This window comes from Fragaria vesca, unplaced genomic scaffold (genome assembly GCF_000184155.1).
Source record: "Fragaria vesca subsp. vesca unplaced genomic scaffold, FraVesHawaii_1.0 scf0513018, whole genome shotgun sequence".
Taxonomy (NCBI): domain Eukaryota; kingdom Viridiplantae; phylum Streptophyta; class Magnoliopsida; order Rosales; family Rosaceae; genus Fragaria; species Fragaria vesca.
Window position 1 is genome coordinate 1 of NW_004443419.1, and position 20,436 is coordinate 20,436.

At 36.8% G+C, this 20,436-nt stretch overlaps 3 protein-coding genes across 3 annotated transcripts; 2 read left to right on the forward strand and 1 right to left on the reverse strand.

Annotated features, from left to right (window-relative positions):
• The first annotated feature begins 714 nt into the window (after nucleotides 1-714).
• On the forward strand, nucleotides 715-4,256 carry LOC101310282 (wee1-like protein kinase-like). Its single transcript, XM_004309650.1, has 10 exons — nucleotides 715-917; nucleotides 1,016-1,079; nucleotides 1,148-1,217; nucleotides 1,354-1,611; nucleotides 1,788-1,855; nucleotides 1,972-2,081; nucleotides 2,167-2,207; nucleotides 2,301-2,449; nucleotides 3,344-3,697; nucleotides 4,167-4,256. The coding sequence occupies exons 1-10, from the start codon at nucleotides 715-717 to the stop codon at nucleotides 4,254-4,256; spliced, it is 1,407 nt and encodes a 468-aa protein (XP_004309698.1).
• Nucleotides 4,257-11,762: 7,506 nt separating this feature from the next.
• LOC101310854 (potassium transporter 5-like) lies at nucleotides 11,763-15,883 on the forward strand. Its single transcript, XM_004309651.1, has 8 exons — nucleotides 11,763-11,945; nucleotides 12,115-12,340; nucleotides 13,068-13,316; nucleotides 13,579-13,629; nucleotides 13,752-14,012; nucleotides 14,125-14,292; nucleotides 14,387-14,641; nucleotides 14,734-15,883. The coding sequence occupies exons 1-8, from the start codon at nucleotides 11,763-11,765 to the stop codon at nucleotides 15,753-15,755; spliced, it is 2,415 nt and encodes an 804-aa protein (XP_004309699.1). The 3' UTR covers nucleotides 15,756-15,883.
• A 3,339-nt stretch (nucleotides 15,884-19,222) lies between these two features.
• On the reverse strand, nucleotides 19,223-20,182 carry LOC101303182 (nuclear transcription factor Y subunit B-5-like). The gene has a single exon (XM_004309628.1). It carries the CDS (start codon nucleotides 20,073-20,075, stop codon nucleotides 19,518-19,520), a length of 558 nt encoding a protein of 185 aa, XP_004309676.1. The 5' UTR covers nucleotides 20,076-20,182; the 3' UTR covers nucleotides 19,223-19,517.
• Between the last annotated feature and the right edge of the window lie 254 nt (nucleotides 20,183-20,436).

Below are 20,436 nucleotides of genomic sequence, written 5' to 3' on the forward strand. Positions count from 1 at the left end.
AAAAAAAAAAAAAAAAAAACCTGATTTTTAGATATCGACCTTCATATCATCATAAAGATACTCACACTTTGGTTTCTGGTTTGTGGTCGTACAAATTTATCGATCTTTGCATCGAATACTCATAAATTACATCAAGAAAAAGAAAAACCATAATTCGGCCCACAAAACCATAAGCCATGTGTGTCTGGTTTTCTGGATAGTTGCAACTATTGCAGCCCACTATGCACTAACCTCTCTCTGCCGGCTGGATCCAACACCAAATAAAATAATAATATCCCTCCTCGGGTACCGCGCCCTAATTTTGAAATGCTTTTATTTCCCGCCGGAGCGGGTAAGTCCCCGTATTACTCTGTCACGCGACTCGTCACACGTAACCTACTCCTTCACATCCAACCACCAACTATCAAAAAAGTCAACCAAGAATCATTGACCTAAAGACAAGCGATCAACATGAGTGGACTGATTAGGTTTACAGTACGCCCTGGTCCACCCAATCACACCCAATTTTGAATTATCCCGCGCGATTTTAAATACTTTCCACTACGGAATTATCCCATAAATCCCAAATTTTTTAATTTATTTCCTTCTTCTCGTTTCTTTAATATTTTAAAAACTAAGAGAAGCCAAAGAGTTGAAGAAGAAGAAGAACACAGAGAGACTCGGAGACTGGAATTTTGGGGTAAACCCTACCGGAGCTTCTTGAAGATGAGCGCAATGAAGGGACCACTGGAAAGGCTTCACCTAAGTGAAAGCCACCACCAATCGCCGTTCCCCGATTCCGACCCAGCTCGATTCCAGACCCTTCTGGACTCCGCGGCCTCCGACCCCACTCTTCCTTATTCTTCCTCTCTCGGTGCTGACGTGGATCCCAGTTCGGACGACAAGGATGGCGGCATTCTCAGCCAGGACTTCTTCTGGTAAGTTTCTGCATCGTTTAGCTGGATGATTTGATTCTTGATAGTATTTGATTTAAGATATCAGTAAGAGGAACTTATTGAGGCTCTGATGAATACAGCACTCCGGATTATATCACCCCGGAAAATCAGAATAATACGTTCAACGGATTTGACTGCACTAAGGTAATTATTTACTTAAATTCGAAGCTATTTATTTTATTTTCAAATATTTAAAAACTTGTATTGTACAGGAAAACATCCCATGCCCCAAATCCCCGGAGAAAACTACGCTCAAATCCAAGAGGCGTCGACAGGGACATTGTAAGACTAGATTGTAAAATTTACTGTTTATTGCTTTTTCATTGACTAAATTGTGTTTTGTTTGATGACAAAGCTATTGGGTAATGTGGGTTTTTGGCAATTGGGTTTAGTGATTGAGCATTCATGGTTTATGCAGATGTTATCTCATCGAATCCTCTTAGCCCCACTTTGTTCGGGAATCAGGAGGTAGGAAAAGATGCAATTGGGATAGAAGATATAGAGATAGAGAACACAACAGTAAGTGAAGTGCGGAAGACAACAAACTATGTATCCCAATCTGCAGTGGCTTTACGCTGCCGGGTTATGCCGCCTCCATGCTTTAAGAATCCATATCTAAAGGATGATTCACAGATGGATATTGATCCTTTTGGCAATCAAAGATCGAAATGTGCAGGTACTCTTTTGTCAGTTTTCAAAGAGGTGTTGTTCACTATAATAGTATGAAGACATGACTAGAAAACCTTTACTGCATTTCCAATGTGCTAATGGAACTGAAGGGTTGTTGTTTGCTGCTAAAGATACCGGGTTTTCAATCGTCATATTCTAATCATATTATGATGCAATGTCCAGCTTTCTTACCTGCAATGAAGGATGGAAATGGCCTTTCACGTTATTGTGCTGATTTTCATGAGATAGAGGTATATATTGAATCCCACAAATTTCAACAATCGATAACCATTGTTTTGAATTGAATGTAAATTGTTAGTTTCTTAACAGCTTGGTTAATTTTTTTTTTTGGGCTCTTCTTTTTCAGCAAATCGGGACTGGGAACTTCAGTCATGTTTTTAAAGTCTTGAATCGAATTGATGGTTGCTTGTATGCTGTGAAACAAAGCATTAGTCAATTGCATCTGGACACAGAAAGGTTGCTTACTCATGCTTTAGGTATATCTTTCGTTTATTAAAGCTATTTTGTTTCATGATGCATTGGTTATTTGTATACTTTACAGGAGAAAAGCTTTGATGGAAGTTCAATGCTTAGCAGCTCTGGGTATGCTTTTCTTTACTATTTTGTATTTGTTCTTTCATCTATTTCTACTATATCAATATCTTTTACTTGTTTTAACTCGTTGTCTTGTTTCAGGATCCCATGCAAATATTGTTGGGTACTACACTTCTTGGTTTGAAAATGAGAAGCTCTACATTCAGATGGAGCTATGTGATCACAGCTTATGTGTAAACAATATTTCCAGACCTTTCACAGAGGGAGAGGTTTTAGTAGCCTTGTATCAGGTTTGTGTGATTTTATTGACAAGTTTCTGAGCTGAAACTTCATAATAACCCATGCAATATACTGTAAACATAAACTGGCACCAAATCTACTCCTAGATATCACATAGAAGTATTCATTTTTACCACATGGCAGAACTCATAGACCTTCACTTTTCAAAGACGTAGACAAGATTGCTAGGTAAACATAGGTTTTCTTGTTCTCTATGATGAAGGTTCATATTGAAATCCAAACTTTTCTATGCCTAATTCCAAATTCGTTCCTTATCATCACCTGAACATATGTTATTCCCCTGACATGTATATGATGTTTTACGTGTTCAGCTTTGGTTATGATCTCTAGGCTTTGGTTGTTTGATTGTAGAGACAGTATCATAAATGGATGTTACAGTGATGTTGCATCTATTGGCTAGTATGCAGATTGTAGAGGAAATGAGAACAGATGAGGAAGTCAGGGTTGAAAGAAGAGAGATGAAACATAGGAATAGCAAAAGATAGACTAAGGTTGGCAGGGAAAATTATCCGAGGGGAGAAGCTAACCAACAATGATGTTGTTTCTTTTATTCGAGTATGATAATAATGTTTACAATTACAATTTATAGAACCCTACTCTTAAATAGCAATACTAACACTGACATTAGAAACCCAAGATAAATAGGCCTGAGCATAATTGACATGATAGATATAAATTAAAAACTTTACAGGTATGAAAGGATCAGTAGTCCATTCTGCTGCACTGCACATGATTAACAAGAAATAATGTAACATATTCACATCACAGAATCAGGCATGCATGCACATATACAGAGTCCTTGACATTTATGTACTGTTCTTTAGTCTTTCAAGCTTTCGGCTTCTGTTGACATGTACAAGTTTCTGATATACAAATATATACAGATTGCCAAGGCATTGCAGTTTATGCACAAGAGAGGAATAGCTCACTTGGATGTAAAACCAGATAATATATATGCAAAAGATGGTATTTATAAGCTTGGTGACTTTGGATGTGCAACTCTACTTGATAAAAGCCTTCCAATTGAAGAGGGTGATGCTCGCTATATGCCTTCAGAGATCCTGAATGAGAAACATGACTATCTTGACAAGGCTGATATCTTCTCATTGGGAGTTGCTATATATGAGCTTATTAGAGGTTCACCTTTACTAGTAGACGGACCTCAAACCGTAAATCTTAAGAAAGGAAAATTGCCACTGCTCCCCAGTTACTCCTTGCAACTTCAGAACTTGCTCAAGGTACTCTTTTCCTTTAGTTGTTGGCTTTCCTTTATGATTGTGAAGTTGTCACTCGTGTAGTTCTTCTGCTAAGGTATGAACTTGTCCTTCAGTATGTGTGATTTGAGAAAATACTTGAACACAAATTTTTATCTTCTCTTTTGCTATAACTTTTATTCTGAATCTTGAAATGAGAAATCAAATGCTGTTTGTTGATAAAAGCCGCCCCATATCATAGATTCCAGTAAAATCTTTTATGCAGTATGGTATTCTGAAAATTGCAAGTAGTTATGGAACTTATGGGATATGAAACTCTGCAGTCTGCATGTTGCTTCGTATGTAGTAATGTTGGATACAGTTAAGCTTATTTCTAAGAAATCTGTTTCAAAAGAAGATGCATTTAGTATCATACTATTCTTAAGTTGGTTTAGTCTAATAAAAAGGACAATGTGATGGAGTTGCTGATTGCATCATATTGTTTGAATTTCAGATCATGTTGGATCCAAATCCAGACTTGAGACCATCAGCTAAAGAGTTGGTTGAACATTCAATTTTCCACAGAAAAAATGCATGGGCATAGGACAACTACGATTGAAAATTGAAGAGATTGGGGTATTGTATTATAGTGTGTCATCCTTTTGTGTCAGCCAGCCGAGTGAAATGGGCAGAGTAGGTGAATGACCAATTTTGTATCTATAATTCCCCCTCATGTATTAATATGCACGTAATTTCCTCCTAATGTGCATTATTTTTGTGAATACTGAGGATTCCTTGGTCATGTACTCAAGTTTATGTGCTGATGATGGAAAAATTTCTAGTCCTTTGCTGGGTGACTTCTCTCTAATATGATTCTCTTTCCTTGATCGTGCAATAAGACTGTTCTACACAGACCGTTGTGGACTAGTGTACTATGATTATATCAACTCAAGTTAACAATTTAATGCTTTCCCTGGTTCCACTTTGCACTTGGAGATAGAAATCACAGAGGGGATACATGTAAGGGTAATCCCACAAGAACAACTAGTTAATAATTGTGTATGCAAAATAAGGGAGTTTAATGAGAACCATTAAAACGAGGACTAGTTGAGGATTTTCTTGTACTTTAAGTTAACGCATATCTTATTCCACGTACAAGTTTTCAGAACACCTTCTAAACCAACATGAAGTGAGGTATCAAGATCGGATGTTCTAGACTAGGACTTTCGGCAATTTGGAATTTGATATCAAGTTAAAACGATCAATACGACCAAAAGTTTGTGTTAGCGAGTGATTGGCTAGTCGATTGGATAACTTTCTTAAGGATCTCATGCCTGAGCATCATGTTAACAATCTATCACAGCCGTCTATAAGAGAAAAGTCGAACTGCATAATCCAAATTTACATTATTTGTTGAATTCAGGTGTGAAAAACTGTCCAGAATTTGTAGCAATTGACTACAAGTTTTCGATGCCAAACAGAAATACACGTAGCTAATTTGTTCTTGAGCTGGAATATTCTCGCATGGTGAAATATGTGCTTCTGAACAACAAGGAATACAACAACCACGATGACGACGATTGCTATTAATTAGACTATTCCTTCTGTTTGAATTTTGTGAGCTAATTAACAAGTCAACAACACCGATTTTACGCGTAAATACTGTGTGATCTGTATCTAATAAGGATCATCAGAGTCTTATGTTATTCAATTAGAGCATGCTGATTGTTATGTTTTGCTTGCTAAAAAGTTTCAATGATTGTTACAGGTACCTGAAATTGAACTTTTTATAAGAGTCATGTTCATGATTTACTTAGTGTATCTTGCATTTGGTTCTTGTGGATGCTTAACCGGCAACCAGAGGCAACTAGATTAGTCGAAATGACATAGATTAAGCAGAACTTATTGGACTGGTAGAGACTGAGAAGTACTGGATTAGTGATATAGATATAGCTGCTGTTGTTTGTTGTGATGGCAAGATTTAAAGTTTTATATATACTAATCAATCTGATTATCATAACTTAGAAATTAGAATATATGCTAATTAGTTGTGACAAAATTAGAGTATATATTGGTTAATCAATAATTACTATTTGTTAGCAGACAGAAGCCACATGCATGGTGTCTGGGGTTTAGCAGCTAAACATTTGCTTAGCAACGATTATATTACGCTAATGTCGAACTGATGATTCTGATTAGATATAAATATATATAGGTAGGTTGTTCTTGTCCCCAAGGAGTTGAGCAGATTAATTGGTTAATCAATTTTCTACTGATTAATATTCTTTGTTACTGAATAATGTCATAACAAAGCGCGCAATTATTTTAGATTATGATATTTTAACGAAAAGACTTTCGAAGTAATTTGATTACTCTAGGTTCCTAATCCGATGTGATATAATCTTTGTTTTTTAATGAAATTGTCGATAAAAAATTAACACATTTAAAACATACAGAAATAGTAAGTAGTACAACGAAAATCAAGCAAATTAAGGCAAGCTAATTCGTGTTGAATAGTATTCTTGAACTCAACAAACAACTTGACATGCTTAACTAAAAATGGAAAACTAACAAAGCTGGTAAACTCAAACTCGAGAATCATGAACTAGAACCACATCTTGATCGATCATGAGATTCACTAGAATGGTCAAAAACTTTGTAAATGAAACTGAAACGTGCCTTGAACTTTCCTCACACGTATTACACACAACTAATAACGTGAAAATTAGGAACTTCATTTCTGTTCGTGGTCAATATAATATAACAAGCTAGGTATCTTGACCAGAATATTCAGATCGGGTTGTAAGAAATTACCAGAAAACAATCATCGAAAAATGACACCCAGTGCAATCTGATTGGCTCAAGTAATATATAGAGAGAGAGTAGACTCAGTAGAGCATATGCATTATATAGTATTTTTGGGTTGCCCTAGAGTCAAACAGTTGAAGCCTTTCCCAGTTTCGTGTGATGGAATCTGGTTTAGGGTTTTAGATAAACAATACACATGCCGCTCGTGAGGATCGATAGCGACGATGACGACGACTAAAATGCTCGTGATCATCTTTTTCTTCCATCACCTTAATTTGCACTAAGCTTACTTATGTATGGATTAACGTACAGTACTAAGCACATTAGCCAACAGTTAATGTTATTGAAGAAAACTGGACACAAAATCTTGTGGAAGTTTTCTGATATATTCTTGATTAACAGAAAGATTACAGATCTACTGTTTTTATGTAAGAGAGAGATGGAACTAATTGAAAAGCTATACAGTAGAAAGTGAAGTAAAGTAAAGATGTACAGTAAAAAGTAAGACTCAATAACCAAGGGACAAAAAGACCTCTCTACTTCCAATACTCCCCCTCAAGCTGGATCAAGGGGATTCATTGAGCCAAGCTTGCCCAAGAGTCGATGGAATTGAGCAGCGGAAAGAGATTTGGTAAAGATGTCAGCCAATTGGTCTTGGCTGCGAATGTAGTGTGTATCAATAACCTTGGACTGAGCTTGAGCTCGGATATAATGACAATCGACCTCAATATGCTTGGTTCTCTCATGAAAGACAGGATTAGAGGCAATGTGCATTGCAGCTTGATTATCACAATAAAGAGATATGGGTTGGCTGCTAGGGGATCCCAAATCAAACAGCAATCCTTTCAGCCAAATAAGTTCACAAGCAGTGGAAGCCATAGCTCGATATTCAGCTTCGGCACTAGAACGAGCAACAACAGTTTGTTTTTTGCTTCTCCAACTAACCAAGTTACCACCTACAAAGGTACAAAAACCTGTAGTGGACTTACGATCAAGAGAATTTCCTGCCCAATCAGCATCTGTGTAGCCCATGATGTCAGTATGACTATTTGGTTTCATCAAGATTCCTCTCCCAACAGACCCTTTTAGGTAGCGAAGGATGGGCTTGACAATATGAAGATGAGCCATGGTAGGAGCATGCATGAACTGACTCACTATGCTTACTGCATAAGTTATATCAGGTTGAGTGATAGTAAGATAGATAAGTTTACCCACAAGCCTTTGATAAAAACTGATATTTGGGAGAGACTCACTAGAAACATTCAACTGAAACTTGTTGTAGAGGGGAGTGCTGGCAGGCCTGATATCCCACTTGCTGTCAAGGGGAGTGTTGGTAGGCTTGCTATCCCACATTCCTGCATCTTTCAACAGATCAAGAGTATACTTCCTTTGATTGAGAAACAACCCTTTGTGAGACGTGGCCATCTCTATACCCAGGAAATACTTAAGGAGCCCCAAATCCTTAATAGCAAACTTGCTATGAAGAGATTGTTTGAGAACATTAACTTCTTCAAGGTTATCACCTGTCACAATCAAATCATCAACATAAATAAGCACAACAAGCTTACTAGTTGAACCAATCCGAACAAATAGAGAGGAATCAACATTGCTCCTACGAAAACCAACTTCTTCAAGGACTGAACTAAACTTGGCATACCATGCACGAGGAGATTGCTTTAAGCCATAAATTGCTTTATGAAGTCTACACACCACATCTGGATCATGAGATTGAGAATGACCAGGAGGAAGCTTCATATACACCTCCTCTTCGAGATCACCATGTAAAAAAGCATTTTTTACATCCATTTGGTAAAGAGGCCAAGAATGGTTCACTGCAACTGATAGCAAAACCCTCACGGTACTCATTTTCGCAACAGGAGCAAAGGTCTCCTTGTAGTCTACTCCATAGGTTTGAGTAAACCCACGAGCTACCAATCGTGCCTTGTATCTATCCACACTCCCATCAGAATGAAAATTGGTCTTGTAAACCCATCTACTACCAACAGCCTTCTTCCCTTTAGGAAGCCTTACCACACTCCATGTCTTATTTTCATTAAGGGCATGAAGCTCATCAACCATAGCTTGCTTCCACACATCATGATTATTGGCTTCTTCAAAACTTTGAGGTTCGTGATTATTATCAAGAGTACTCAAAAAGGCAGAGTGAGCAGAAGAGAACCTTTTATAAGAAATGAAGACAGTCATTAGATACCTCGTAGCATATGTCACATAATCCTTAAGTTTTGCTGGAGGACCTCGTACTCGCGTAGGATTTCTACGAGGTACAACTGGAGGAGAAAGAAGCGGCTCAACAACAGGTTGCACATGTAATTCAGATTGATCAACATCTGGATCAAGAGGCACTGCCTGAACTTCTGAAATTGGAGCAGTAGGATGAGAAGATTGACTGGAATCCCTAACAACTGGATGACTGAAACTTGAAGCTGGAACTGAAGCAGTAGGATGGAAAGGATGTCTACTATCCTCATCGACAGGAAGATTAGGTGTTGGAAATAGATCAAATAAAGGCTCCCCTTGACTGTAACCATCTGATTTCCCAGCAAAGAAAGGACTATTCTCATCAAATCTAACATCCCTGGAAACAATGATCTTGTTAGAGGAGGGGCTGTAGCATTTGTATCCTTTTTGAGTTGATGAATACCTAAAAAACACACATTTTTCAGCCCGATGATCAAGTTTCCCTCTTTTATTAGCTTGTATGTGAACGAAGCACACGCAGCCAAACACTTTCAGGTGAGAAATGTCAATCTTCCTTCCTTTCAACACTTCAAGAGGAGATTTACCACCAAGCACTCTACTAGGCAACCGATTGATGAGATAAGTGGCAGTGAGCACACTTTGAGACCAAAACTGCTTAGGCACATTCATTTGGAACATCAGAGCTCTTGTTTTCTCCAAAAGATCCCGATTCTGTCTCTCAGCAATGCCATTTTGCTGAGGCGTACCAACACAACTAGTCTGATGTAGAATTCCATTTGTGCTCAAGTATTGTGACATGCTATTGGACATATACTCAGAGCCATTATCAGATCTTAAAATTTGAATGTGAGATGAAAATTGGGTGTTGACAAGTTTATGAAAGTCTTTGAAGACATTAAAAACTTCACTTTTGAATTTAAGAAGATACAACCAAGTAATCCTTGTAAAATCATCAACAAAGATTATGAAATACTTAAAACCATCATGTGACTCAAGAATAGGACCCCAAAGGTCAGAATGAACAATTTCAAAGGGTTTATGAGCCCTTGATAGAGAATTTGGAAAAGGCAATCTAGAAGATTTTGACAAATGACAAACATCACATTGTTTGTCTGATTTGCACATATTTGGAAACAAACATGACATGACTTTTTCAGATGGATGAGCCAGACGTTGGTGCCATAGATTATGATCTTGTATAGAACTTAAGCCAACTTGAAACTCCTAGACGCAAAAGAAGTTTTGGACAAATAGTAAAGACCATTCAAAAGGAAGCCTTCACCAATTGTTTTCTTGGTGATGATATCTTGGAATATGACATTATAAGGAGAAAATATAACAAGACATTTTAATGTATTTGTAATTCTTCCAACAGATAAAAGCTGAAAAGGAAAAGAAGGAACATACAGAGCAACTGACTCTATAAGATTAGAAAGCAATGCAATTTTTCCTTTTCCCAAAACAGAGGCACCATGGCCATTTGCAAGAGACACTCTTGAAGGAATGGGCAATTGTTTGAAATCATGTAAACTTTGAAGTTTGTTTGTCATATGATCCGTAGCTCCTGAGTCTATAATCCAATAATTATTCTCAGCACAAACAGTGAGAGCAGTGGACAAAGTTGATAGAGTACCTGAAGCTTCTTCATGTGAACCAAAATCAGTTTCTGTAAGAAACCCAGAAAATTGTTTAAGGATTGCAGAGTGGCTTTCTCTCCCAGACATATTCTCTTCTTCGCATCTGGTCTGTATCTGCTTCTTGCTGAGATAGGCAACAAACTCATTCCATATGCTTGTAAGATTACCCAGGCGTTTCACAGAAGGCTTACCTTCTGGTTTATTCACCTCCATAGATCTAAAACACCGATTTGGATTCATTCCAACATCGGAGACAGATGAGGGTACAAAAAACCTCTCAACAGATCTCTCTTCCATAACAGGATGAAGAAATCAGAAAAAGAAATCAGAGGAAAAAGACTCTGAATAAATTTCTCTTCCACAGAGGAAAGAAGAAATCAGATATAATCAAGAAGAGATACAGAGACAGGCCTTGGATTCCTGCTCTGATACCATGAAGAAAACTGGACACAAAATCTTGTGGAAGTTTTCTGATATATTCTTGATTAACAGAAAGATTACAGATCTACTCTTTTTATATAAGAGAGATGGAACTAACTGAAAAGCTATACAGTAGAAAGTAAAGTAAAGTAAAGATGTACAGTAAAAAGTAAGACTCAATAACCAAGGGACAAAAAGACCTCTCTACTTCCAATAGTTATAGTAGTAAACACTCCTCCCCAATCCTTACACCAATATCCAAAACTCCTCTTGATGGAAAGGAAATGTTAAGAAAGTGCAAAACATGAACAATTAAGTTATTAATTAAACAAGTTTGTCGATCGATAGGCTACAACAAATTAAATATATTATGATGAGTTGAATTCATGACCTCTTACTTACAAAAAATATTAGACCAAACGAAACTGAGTGATTAGAAATATGATTATGTAAATAATTTTGTTAAATTTTGTTCAAAATAACCAAATCATTATGTTTCGATCATGTGTGCTTTTGAGTGGATTAAGAAACTAGTACTAATTAAAATATTGCAAGAGTGTAATAGCCTAGGTTTGAGGTGATAACTGTAATTTAGTAGGTGATAACTTAATTAGATGATCCGCAAGATTGATCTATATGGTGTACACATCAACATGTTTGTCTTCCCACATCAATCAGTTTGGTGCTGTTAGTTTTCACTCGTCTTTGGTTCACCATATGTGTTGTCCAGGTTCCTAACACTCGCTACAAGTCTACAATAGGACCGCAGATAGCTAGCTAACTTATTATGCTAATTTCTTCTTAATTTCTTCAAATATTTCGATCCTACGTATAGAAACGACTCAAACGAGTACGTGGGCTCTTCCTCGTTATTCTATAAATAATCAACCTCTTCATCCTCAGTCCTAGCTAGGAATTCAACACTTTGTTGCTCACAACACCCTCAGATTCCAACTCTCTCTCTCTCTCTCTCTCTCTCTCTCTCTCTCTCTCTCTCTCTCTCTCTCTCTCTCTCTCTCTGAGAAATGCCTGAAGATGCAATATTAGAAGACGCTGCAGATCGTACAGAAAGCCATGATTGTCAAGAAGAAGAAGCTCATCATCGACAACTCAAAACCAAGAAACTTTCATGGCAAAAGTTACGTAGATTTGACTCCTTGGACATCGAGTCACGCAGTGTCAACGGTCACCACGGCCATAGCTCCACGGTCGGTTCTTATTATCATGTTCATAAGTAAACTTGTTATTGTCTTTGTATGCTTACATTTGAGCTTTACATATTATTACCTAGCCGAGCCTTCGATTATCAAGACAAATTAAGTACCAGAACTATAACAACTTGGAAATTTTGATGGAATTGTTTTCATTTGTATCCAGGATGCAAGTTGGTCTGTAATCTTGCAACTAGCATTTCAGAGCATTGGAATAGTCTATGGAGACATTGGTACATCACCTCTATATGTGTATGCGAGTACCTTCAGCAAAGGCATCAAGGACACAGATGATATTTTGGGTGTTCTTTCTTTGATCATATACACCATCACCTTAATCCCCTTGATCAAATACGTTTTCATCGTCCTCCAAGCTAACGATAATGGCGACGGTAAGATCTAGCTCCTCCTGCAAACAAAATATATTAACCAACGTACTGTTATATATTCATATACTATTTCAAGTTTCTCTTAGGGAAAGAATCAAAGGTTTACTCTTTTAGTGATTGCTATATAACGAGGGATATAATCTAAGCTTCGATTAATGAAGAAAACAACGAGTTTCAACATCAGTTTTAATTTGGCCAATTATACTTCCCATCTGATAACACAACCTAGATATGTTGGTGCATATCTTGTACTACTGATGCGCGTTTGAATAGAAATATATATCCAGTGCCACTAGCAGCCGGAATTGTGTTCATACAACTCGCTTGGTACTATATATAATAACACTTTTCTACAATGATTTAGATAGAAATATTGTCAGATTTATCTTCCATTTTCCAAGCACGACCAAAAGTCCAATTTGATGTATCAGATATTCAATTAAAGTGTCCAAAAGTCCAAAGGTAAAGACAAAGACTTAAGAAAACACCTCACTGGGAACCAACAATTAATATTGGTCGAGGCAAAAACTGGGGAGAAACTTATCTATCATCAGGTTCAATTGGCAAGCTAGTCATTTCATCATGTATGAAGCAATATTCATTCGAAATACATAACATTATTTACTCATGTTTTTCATGTTGATATTATTCTTAAAAAGTTAGTTTTGATTTTTTACTCAAGTTTCACATGTTGAGATCATCTTTACGATGTTAAATTTGATTTTGGTAGGAGGGACGTTTGCACTGTACTCTCTGTTGTGTCGATATGCCAAGGTTAGTTTAACTCCGAGTCAACAAGCTGAAGACCGCGATGTTTCAAATTTCCAACTTGAGTTGCCTAGCAAACGTCTAAGGAGGGCATCAAAGCTTAAATCAAAACTAGAGAACAGCAAGTTTGCCAAATACTTTTTACTCTTTGCCACCATGCTTGGTACTTCTATGGTTATTGGTGATGGTGTCCTCACTCCTTGCATCTCAGGTAATCTATTAATCAGAACCAGGCCTTTATGAAATCTTGTTTCACTTCCAATTTTCGAGAATTTCTTTAGTGGAGTGATAATGAACATCTCCTCAGTCTCTTCATCAGATATCTTCACTATATTGTTTGTTATATACTTCTCTATGACATCAGCATGTTATTTAAGGTCGTCTCACTTAAAAGACTCTTGATCAAGAATATCATTTTGCCTAAATCTATAATCGTTATAACATGCATATTTTATATTCCGATTTCATGACAGTTCTATCGGCTGTTGGAGGGATAAAACAAGCTACATCTGCTATGACAGACGGTACAAGTGCTTGCCTTATTTAGTTTCAAGTTGAAATCATAATTCATCAATATATGCGTCATTTGGATTTGCATAATTCTTGACAAGTAGTTAATTTGTGGCTTTTTTTCTCTTGTTTACAGATATGATTGTATGGATATCAGTATGCATCTTGGTTTGCCTATTCATGGCTCAAAGATTTGGAACTGACAAAGTTGGCTACAGTTTTGCACCAATTATTTGTGTTTGGTTTACCCTCATTGGTGGCATTGGCGTGTACAATTTCTTCAAATACGATCCAACAGTTTTAAAAGCTCTAAATCCACAATACATAGTCGATTACTTCAAGAGAAACAAAGGAGATGCTTGGATTTCCCTTGGTGGCATTGTCCTTGCCATTACAGGTTTTATTAATTTACTTCCTCAATTATTTTTCACGTAACAACTTTTATATATATATATATATAGTAATAAAGATACATGTGAATAAGATGGTGATTTATTCATAAAATGCAGGAACTGAAGCTCTGTTTGCCGATGTTGGCCACTTCACAGTTCGATCCATTCAGATTAGTATGTGCTCAGTGACTTACCCAGCTCTCCTGCTCGCATACACAGGACAAGCCTCTTTTCTTCGCGAGCACAAGAGCCTAGTTTCAGACACGTTCTTTGAGTCCATACCAAGTAAATTTATGCTCTTACCTCAATGATCATAAACATCTAATTGACTAAGATGTGACTAGCTAACATACGATCGAATTATGTTGTGCATATGCAGAACCTTTGTATTGGCCTATGTTTGGAGTTGCTGTAATGGCATCAATCATAGCCAGTCAAGCTATGATTTCAGGTACGTTCTCAATCATCCAACAATCCCTTTCACTAGGGTGTTTCCCTCGTGTGAAAATTGTGCACACATCGACCAAGTATGAAGGACAAGTTTACATTCCGGAGGTCAACTACCTTCTGATGTTGGCTTGTGTTGGAGTGACCTTGGTTTTCAGAAGCACCACAAAGATTGGAAATGCATACGGTAAGTGAACATATACGTTCCATTTAAGATAATCTTCCACTGATATATTAATTAGTCTGAAACTAATTAAAGAATTTATGAATTCATTACAGGCATAGCAGTTGTATTTGTAATGACGCTTACATCGGCCTTCCTGGTGTTAATCATGATTATGATTTGGAAAACCCATATACTTCTCATCATTTCATATGTTCTTGTCATCGGAAGCGTGGAGCTCATGTACTTAAGTTCGGTGCTCTACAAGTTTGATCAAGGTGGATATCTTCCTCTCGGATTTGCGCTTTTATTGATGCTCATAATGTTTGTGTGGAACGATGTTCATCGAAGAAAGTACTACTACGAGCTCGATCACAAAATTTCCCCAGAAAAGCTCAGGCAACTTGCTGTGGACAAAAACTTCTGCCGCATGCCTGGCCTCGCCATGTTCTACTCAGAACTCGTTCAAGGAATTCCTCCAATCTTCAATCATTACGCGGAGAATGTGCCTGCTTTGCACTCAGTCTTGGTTTTTGTCTCCATCAAATCGTTACCAATAAGCAAGGTTCCTATGGAGGAGCGTTTTCTTTTCCGCAGAGTGGAGCCTAGGGAGCTTAACGTGTTCCGATGTGTCGCTAGATATGGGTACACAGATGTTCGAAATGAGAATGAACCCTTTGAAGGATTGCTGGTAGAAAAATTGAAAGACTTCATAAGGGATGACTTTTGGCAATCTCAAACAACTATGCACAAAACAAATGGAGAGAAATTGAAAAAAGAAGTTTCTGCTGAGTTATTAGGTGATGATCATGAGCTGGATAATGGAAATGGTCATCAAGAGAATGAGAGCGAGAACGAGGATGTAAAGCAAGTATTGGATGATGATGAAGATCAAAAGAAACAACAAGATGATGTGTTGGGGACAGAGATTGACGCAATTGACAAAGCGTGGCGCCGGGGAGTGGTGCACCTAATTGGCGAGAATGAAGTGACGTCTGCTAAAGGAGCTGGGTTAGCAAAAAGGATCTTGATTGATTATGCTTACAATTTCTTGACGAGAAATCTGAGACAAAGTGAAAAAGTGTTTGATATTCCTCACAAGCGCATGTTAAAAGTGGGCATGACTTACGAACTATAGTTCGATCTACACGCAGAAAGGCTTTGAAGGTGGATGGATGTGTACAAGTCTTTAAGATTCATGTACAACTTAAGATTAGTGTAGCTAAATAGATGATTGAGTAACTATCTAGTGCTCGATCAAATATATAGGAAGGTTCTATTAATAAAATTGATAAATTCTGATCAGGTTAAGGTTTGCGCTCAGAAGCCTTAGATATATAGTATTGAGGTAATGTAATTAGTATATAAAATATATAGATGTTGCTCTGCCGATGCATTTTGCAGAGAATTATATGTTTATTAGGACTCTCCTAATTAAACTCCGTACAAAGATGTGTGCAAGGTGCTGGACTTGTATATATGTATGTTCTTAACTAATTCATCTCATCCTTTTGAGTTTTGACATGAAACCACTACAAGCCGGAAAGTATAATGATCCAAATAGACAAAATATATATGCCGGCACGTGTAGAATTGGGAACTCTGCTAGGTGTCACATGAACAACTCATAAAGCACGCATGCCTATGTCAGATTTAGGGTTCTTATTTGGCAGATTCCATTACTGGGCTCTTGTTTATCATTTTCTCCAGGACACACACAAACACTCACGTTCCTATATGTACTAATATATACTAGAATTTTCCCTCATTACAGTACTCTTCATCTTGTAAAAGAAAGAGGTTGTGATAAAGTGAAAATCAAGAAATGCATTATCAAGCAACTAATTGATTCCTGACGGTAGCTTTAGGTTTCCAGATCCATCATTTCATTGTCTCAGACTCTCAGTTAAGTATATTTTTTTTCTTTCTTTTATTTGTAGCTATCGAAATAGCTGAGATGCATGGTTTTATCATATATCAAGATGGAAAATATATAAGTAAAGTATTTGATATGAGAGAAACCTTAGAATTAATAATATTTCAGTACCAGTCTCTCCTCTTTTGTCTCATCTGCGAAGAATGAAGGCATAAACATCGAAAGAATTTGAAATAATATTAGAGCTAGCTAGTCATATATGCATCCTCACTTGTGGGAAGATGATCCAAGTTCACTTCATTTGAATCATTTTAAAACTACTTAAATCGTCGGCATGATCGAGACCTGATGGGGTTTTAACGACAAAATTAACCATGCATGGAAGGTTGAGCCATATAAGGTCCCGGATGTAAAAACACACACACATATATATATAGCTGTCTTTAACTAGGGTTAAATTATATATCAAGGTAAACCCTAAGCTTAGAAAGTAATTTACAAAGTACCCTACCCTCTTCACAGTAAAAGATATAAAATAAGGAATGGACCGTGGTTAGAAAACGAAGAGAAAGCAACTATGAACTATCAAGACGCACATCAATATCGGCTGCATAATAAATCAGCTCGATCAACTGGCTCCTTTTATTTTTCACATAAATTTGGGGTTTTGTCAGGAAGTAAGGTCGAGCTAGCCCCAAGTTTGTAGTCTGCGCCGTCTGTGTTGATTGTCTCTAGCAATTGGCTAGATGTAAAAGAGTTACAGAACAGATCGATCGATGAAATTAAATCGATATGCAGTACCAGGCTAGGATAATATATACACACTAATGAAGATCAAGATCCTACAGTTTCCACCAAATTAAGAAACAAGAATAACCTAAATCGATCTGATACATTACAAAAGTAAGTACGCAGCGAGCTTTTTTATGCTGTAGCAAGCTGAAATACTGATGAAATTTAGTAACAGAAGAGAACCATAAAATGAAAGAATGAATTTCGATCTCATGTAATATTTTCACTGTCAGATCGATCTCATTCACACCATATAGGAATGACCAACGACTTTTGATCTCAAGATCTGAAAGTTGTCGAGGAATTAACTTATGGTATATATAATGCTGCAGCATAAAATTCAACAAAATCAACACACAGCAGTTGATCTAATATGTAGATCAACCGTACCGTTGGAATAATGTGTGTTCCTGAAGTAGACTACATATATACTCGATCATATAAAAGAAACCCAAACCCTAATAGCAGTTTACACTAGGAAATTCCAACAATGAATTAATTAGTAAATCATTTCTGCTCACCACACTGTTACACATGAGCTATATATAGTATAGTTAGCATCAGTGGCGTAGCCAAAAACTACAAGTATAAGGGTCAAAAATTTAAACAATAATGCCACATAAAATAAAAATATAATTTTTTATGAATAATATAAAAAATTATAAATCATTAGAATACCGAAAATAAAATAACAAATCTCAATCACAATAATTACAAGTATAATCTTCTAAAGCATCCATAATTGCAAGTTTTTAATTATGAAGGTTGTCGACGACATGAAAAAAATTACTGAAGGACAACAAAAAAGAATACGCAAAAAAACGATTAAAACTGTTTATAGAGGTATACGAGAAATCAATCACAATAATTTATTGATTAGGAAAATATTAATTTAAAAGACAAAAAAGAAGTTAAACTAGGAATCTGTTTTAATTGTTATATATTAAAGGGGGAAGCAATCAATCATTTATTAGGATTATGAATCTTTAAAAAAAAATAAAGAAACCCACACGTGATAGGAGTTATTTTCTCGATAAACACACATGATAGGAGTTAAACACTACTAATTGTTGTAATTAATATTTTTTGTCAAACTCTTTCTCTTATTGGTTAAATTTTAGAATGGTCAAATTTAGTGCCAGCATCATATATCCATAAAAAAAACTGACCAATCATATAACACTATGACCTAATCTAATATATGAGGGACGTCAGCTGACTTCTCTCGTCCCTCTAGCTACGCCGCTAGCTAGCATGCCTATATGGTTCAAATATAGACAGGGTTGTATCTCTTTTGTTGGCTGAAGTGTTAATTAGCTCCATGAGCTAAGTTTTTTTTTTTTTTCAAACTTTCTTTATTATAAACTCACGCACAATATATACGTCAGTGATGTTTGAATCCATGATCTTAACATTGTTGATTAGACTACCTAACCAACCAAGTCACAGCTCACCAACATGATCAAACATATATATATATATATATAATGAAACTTAAAAAGTAATAATTTTTGTTCTGTAATTCTTTTATAGTTTTCTTTTGGAGGATTAGGCGAGTGTTCCGGAGAAGGAGCATATGAAGGTTGAGATCAAAGTAAACTGAAATAGATTATATATAATTCATCTTTGGGGAGTAGCTATAAACACCATAACCAAAGGGCGAAAACCCTAATGGCATGGCTGCCGCACTTGGCAAATTATCTAAAGTTATCAGTATGGTTTCGTCCCCATGTATATAAGCGACAATTATCACCATTCACTACTACCTCTTGGATTCAGGACGCACTTGAAAAGGAAAGATTAGCAAGATTTCAGAGAACAATAAAGTTAAATTAGCGAGCAAATGCGCAATATATATAGTTAACCTGTACAATAAGTACCGTACCGTATTTCATAGACAAAATCCAGATAGAAAACAAGGACATATATATAGCTCACCATATATATCTGTATATCTCACACAACCACCTAAAAGAAAAGATCAGACTCTCTTTTTTTCTTTTCTTTTGGGTCTCGGACGCCAATTCCTTATATTAATTTGTAAAGACAAAAGGATTAGCTCCAACATGTTTACATGATTATTGAGCTAGTAACAGTCAATCAAAGAAGTAATTAAAACACACCAGACGAAAAGAACAGGATTCATAGCCTAAAATCAAACCCAGCCACGGTCTTGTAATAAGACATACAAATTTGATCTTAAATTAATTAAGTATATTAGCTTCATACCAGTCAGAATCGCCGAGGGATTGAGCTATTACCCCTTTCAATATTCATCATATTGAACTTCATTAATGGAGTAGAACTGGAAGTGGTACTTGCTCTTGTCGGTGACACCTCCACCACTTCGTTCCTTTGATCTTCACCTCCGCTGTTGGCTTTGCTCTGCTGAGCCTTCTCCCCCTCCAATTCCCTGAACCTATGCAAGTACCTCTTCAGCGGCTCCGAGTAGTCGTCGAACCCCAGCGTGGATAAGGCCCAGCAAATGTCGTCGCCGTTCACCGTCTTCCTCTTCTCCTTGTGACACTTATCTGAGGCTTCTCCGGTCACAAAGCTAATGAACTCGGAGACGCACTCTTGCATGGTTTCCTTGGCCTCTTTGGAGATTTTCGCATTTGGGGGAAGGATTTGCTTCATGATTCGACCGACGTTTGCTATAGGAAGCAGTCGATCTTGCTCCTTGATCATATCATCGTGATGGTCACGATCTCCTGAGAAATTGTAGTTAAACCCTTCTCTGGAGTCTGAACTAATAATACTGTTGCTGTTGTTGCCTCTGTTATCTACCATCTCCCCCTAAGAAATATGTTCTTGATCCTCTTAAACACAGACACGTTGCTCCTCTCAGTTTGCTGGTTTATATAGAAGCTTAGATCGATGTGTCTATATGTATGTATATATGTGTGTATAGCCCCATGGAAAAGTTCTGCAATATGACAAATACCCCGGTCAGCGCACAGGCAAATCTCCAAGTTTCATTTCTTTTCTTTTTTTGATTTGTAGTTATATTCCAAGCTTGCTACAATCAGATTTTACCTTCTGAATAATGGATTTTACTCTCTTAAACGGATTAACTATTTTAGAAGAACAATGTATCTAAACTAAACCCAAGCAGCGCGCTATACATGAAATTAGGGTTTTCTATTTTAAA

Excerpts from the sequence above, each read along its gene's own strand:
- LOC101310282 (XM_004309650.1), top strand. The coding sequence starts at position 715 with ATGAAGGGACCACTGGAAAGGCTTCACCTAAGTGAAAGCCACCACCAA. Across the intron at positions 1,612-1,787 it reads TCAAAGATCGAAATGTGCAG|CTTTCTTACCTGCAATGAAG; the intron begins GTACTCTTTTGT and ends TGCAATGTCCAG. Across the intron at positions 2,450-3,343 it reads TTTTAGTAGCCTTGTATCAG|ATTGCCAAGGCATTGCAGTT; the intron begins GTTTGTGTGATT and ends AAATATATACAG.
- LOC101303182 (XM_004309628.1), bottom strand. The coding sequence starts at position 20,075 with ATGGTAGATAACAGAGGCAACAACAGCAACAGTATTATTAGTTCAGAC.
- LOC101310854 (XM_004309651.1), top strand. The coding sequence starts at position 11,763 with ATGCCTGAAGATGCAATATTAGAAGACGCTGCAGATCGTACAGAAAGC. Across the intron at positions 13,317-13,578 it reads CCTCACTCCTTGCATCTCAG|TTCTATCGGCTGTTGGAGGG; the intron begins GTAATCTATTAA and ends ATTTCATGACAG. Across the intron at positions 14,642-14,733 it reads AAAGATTGGAAATGCATACG|GCATAGCAGTTGTATTTGTA; the intron begins GTAAGTGAACAT and ends AATTCATTACAG.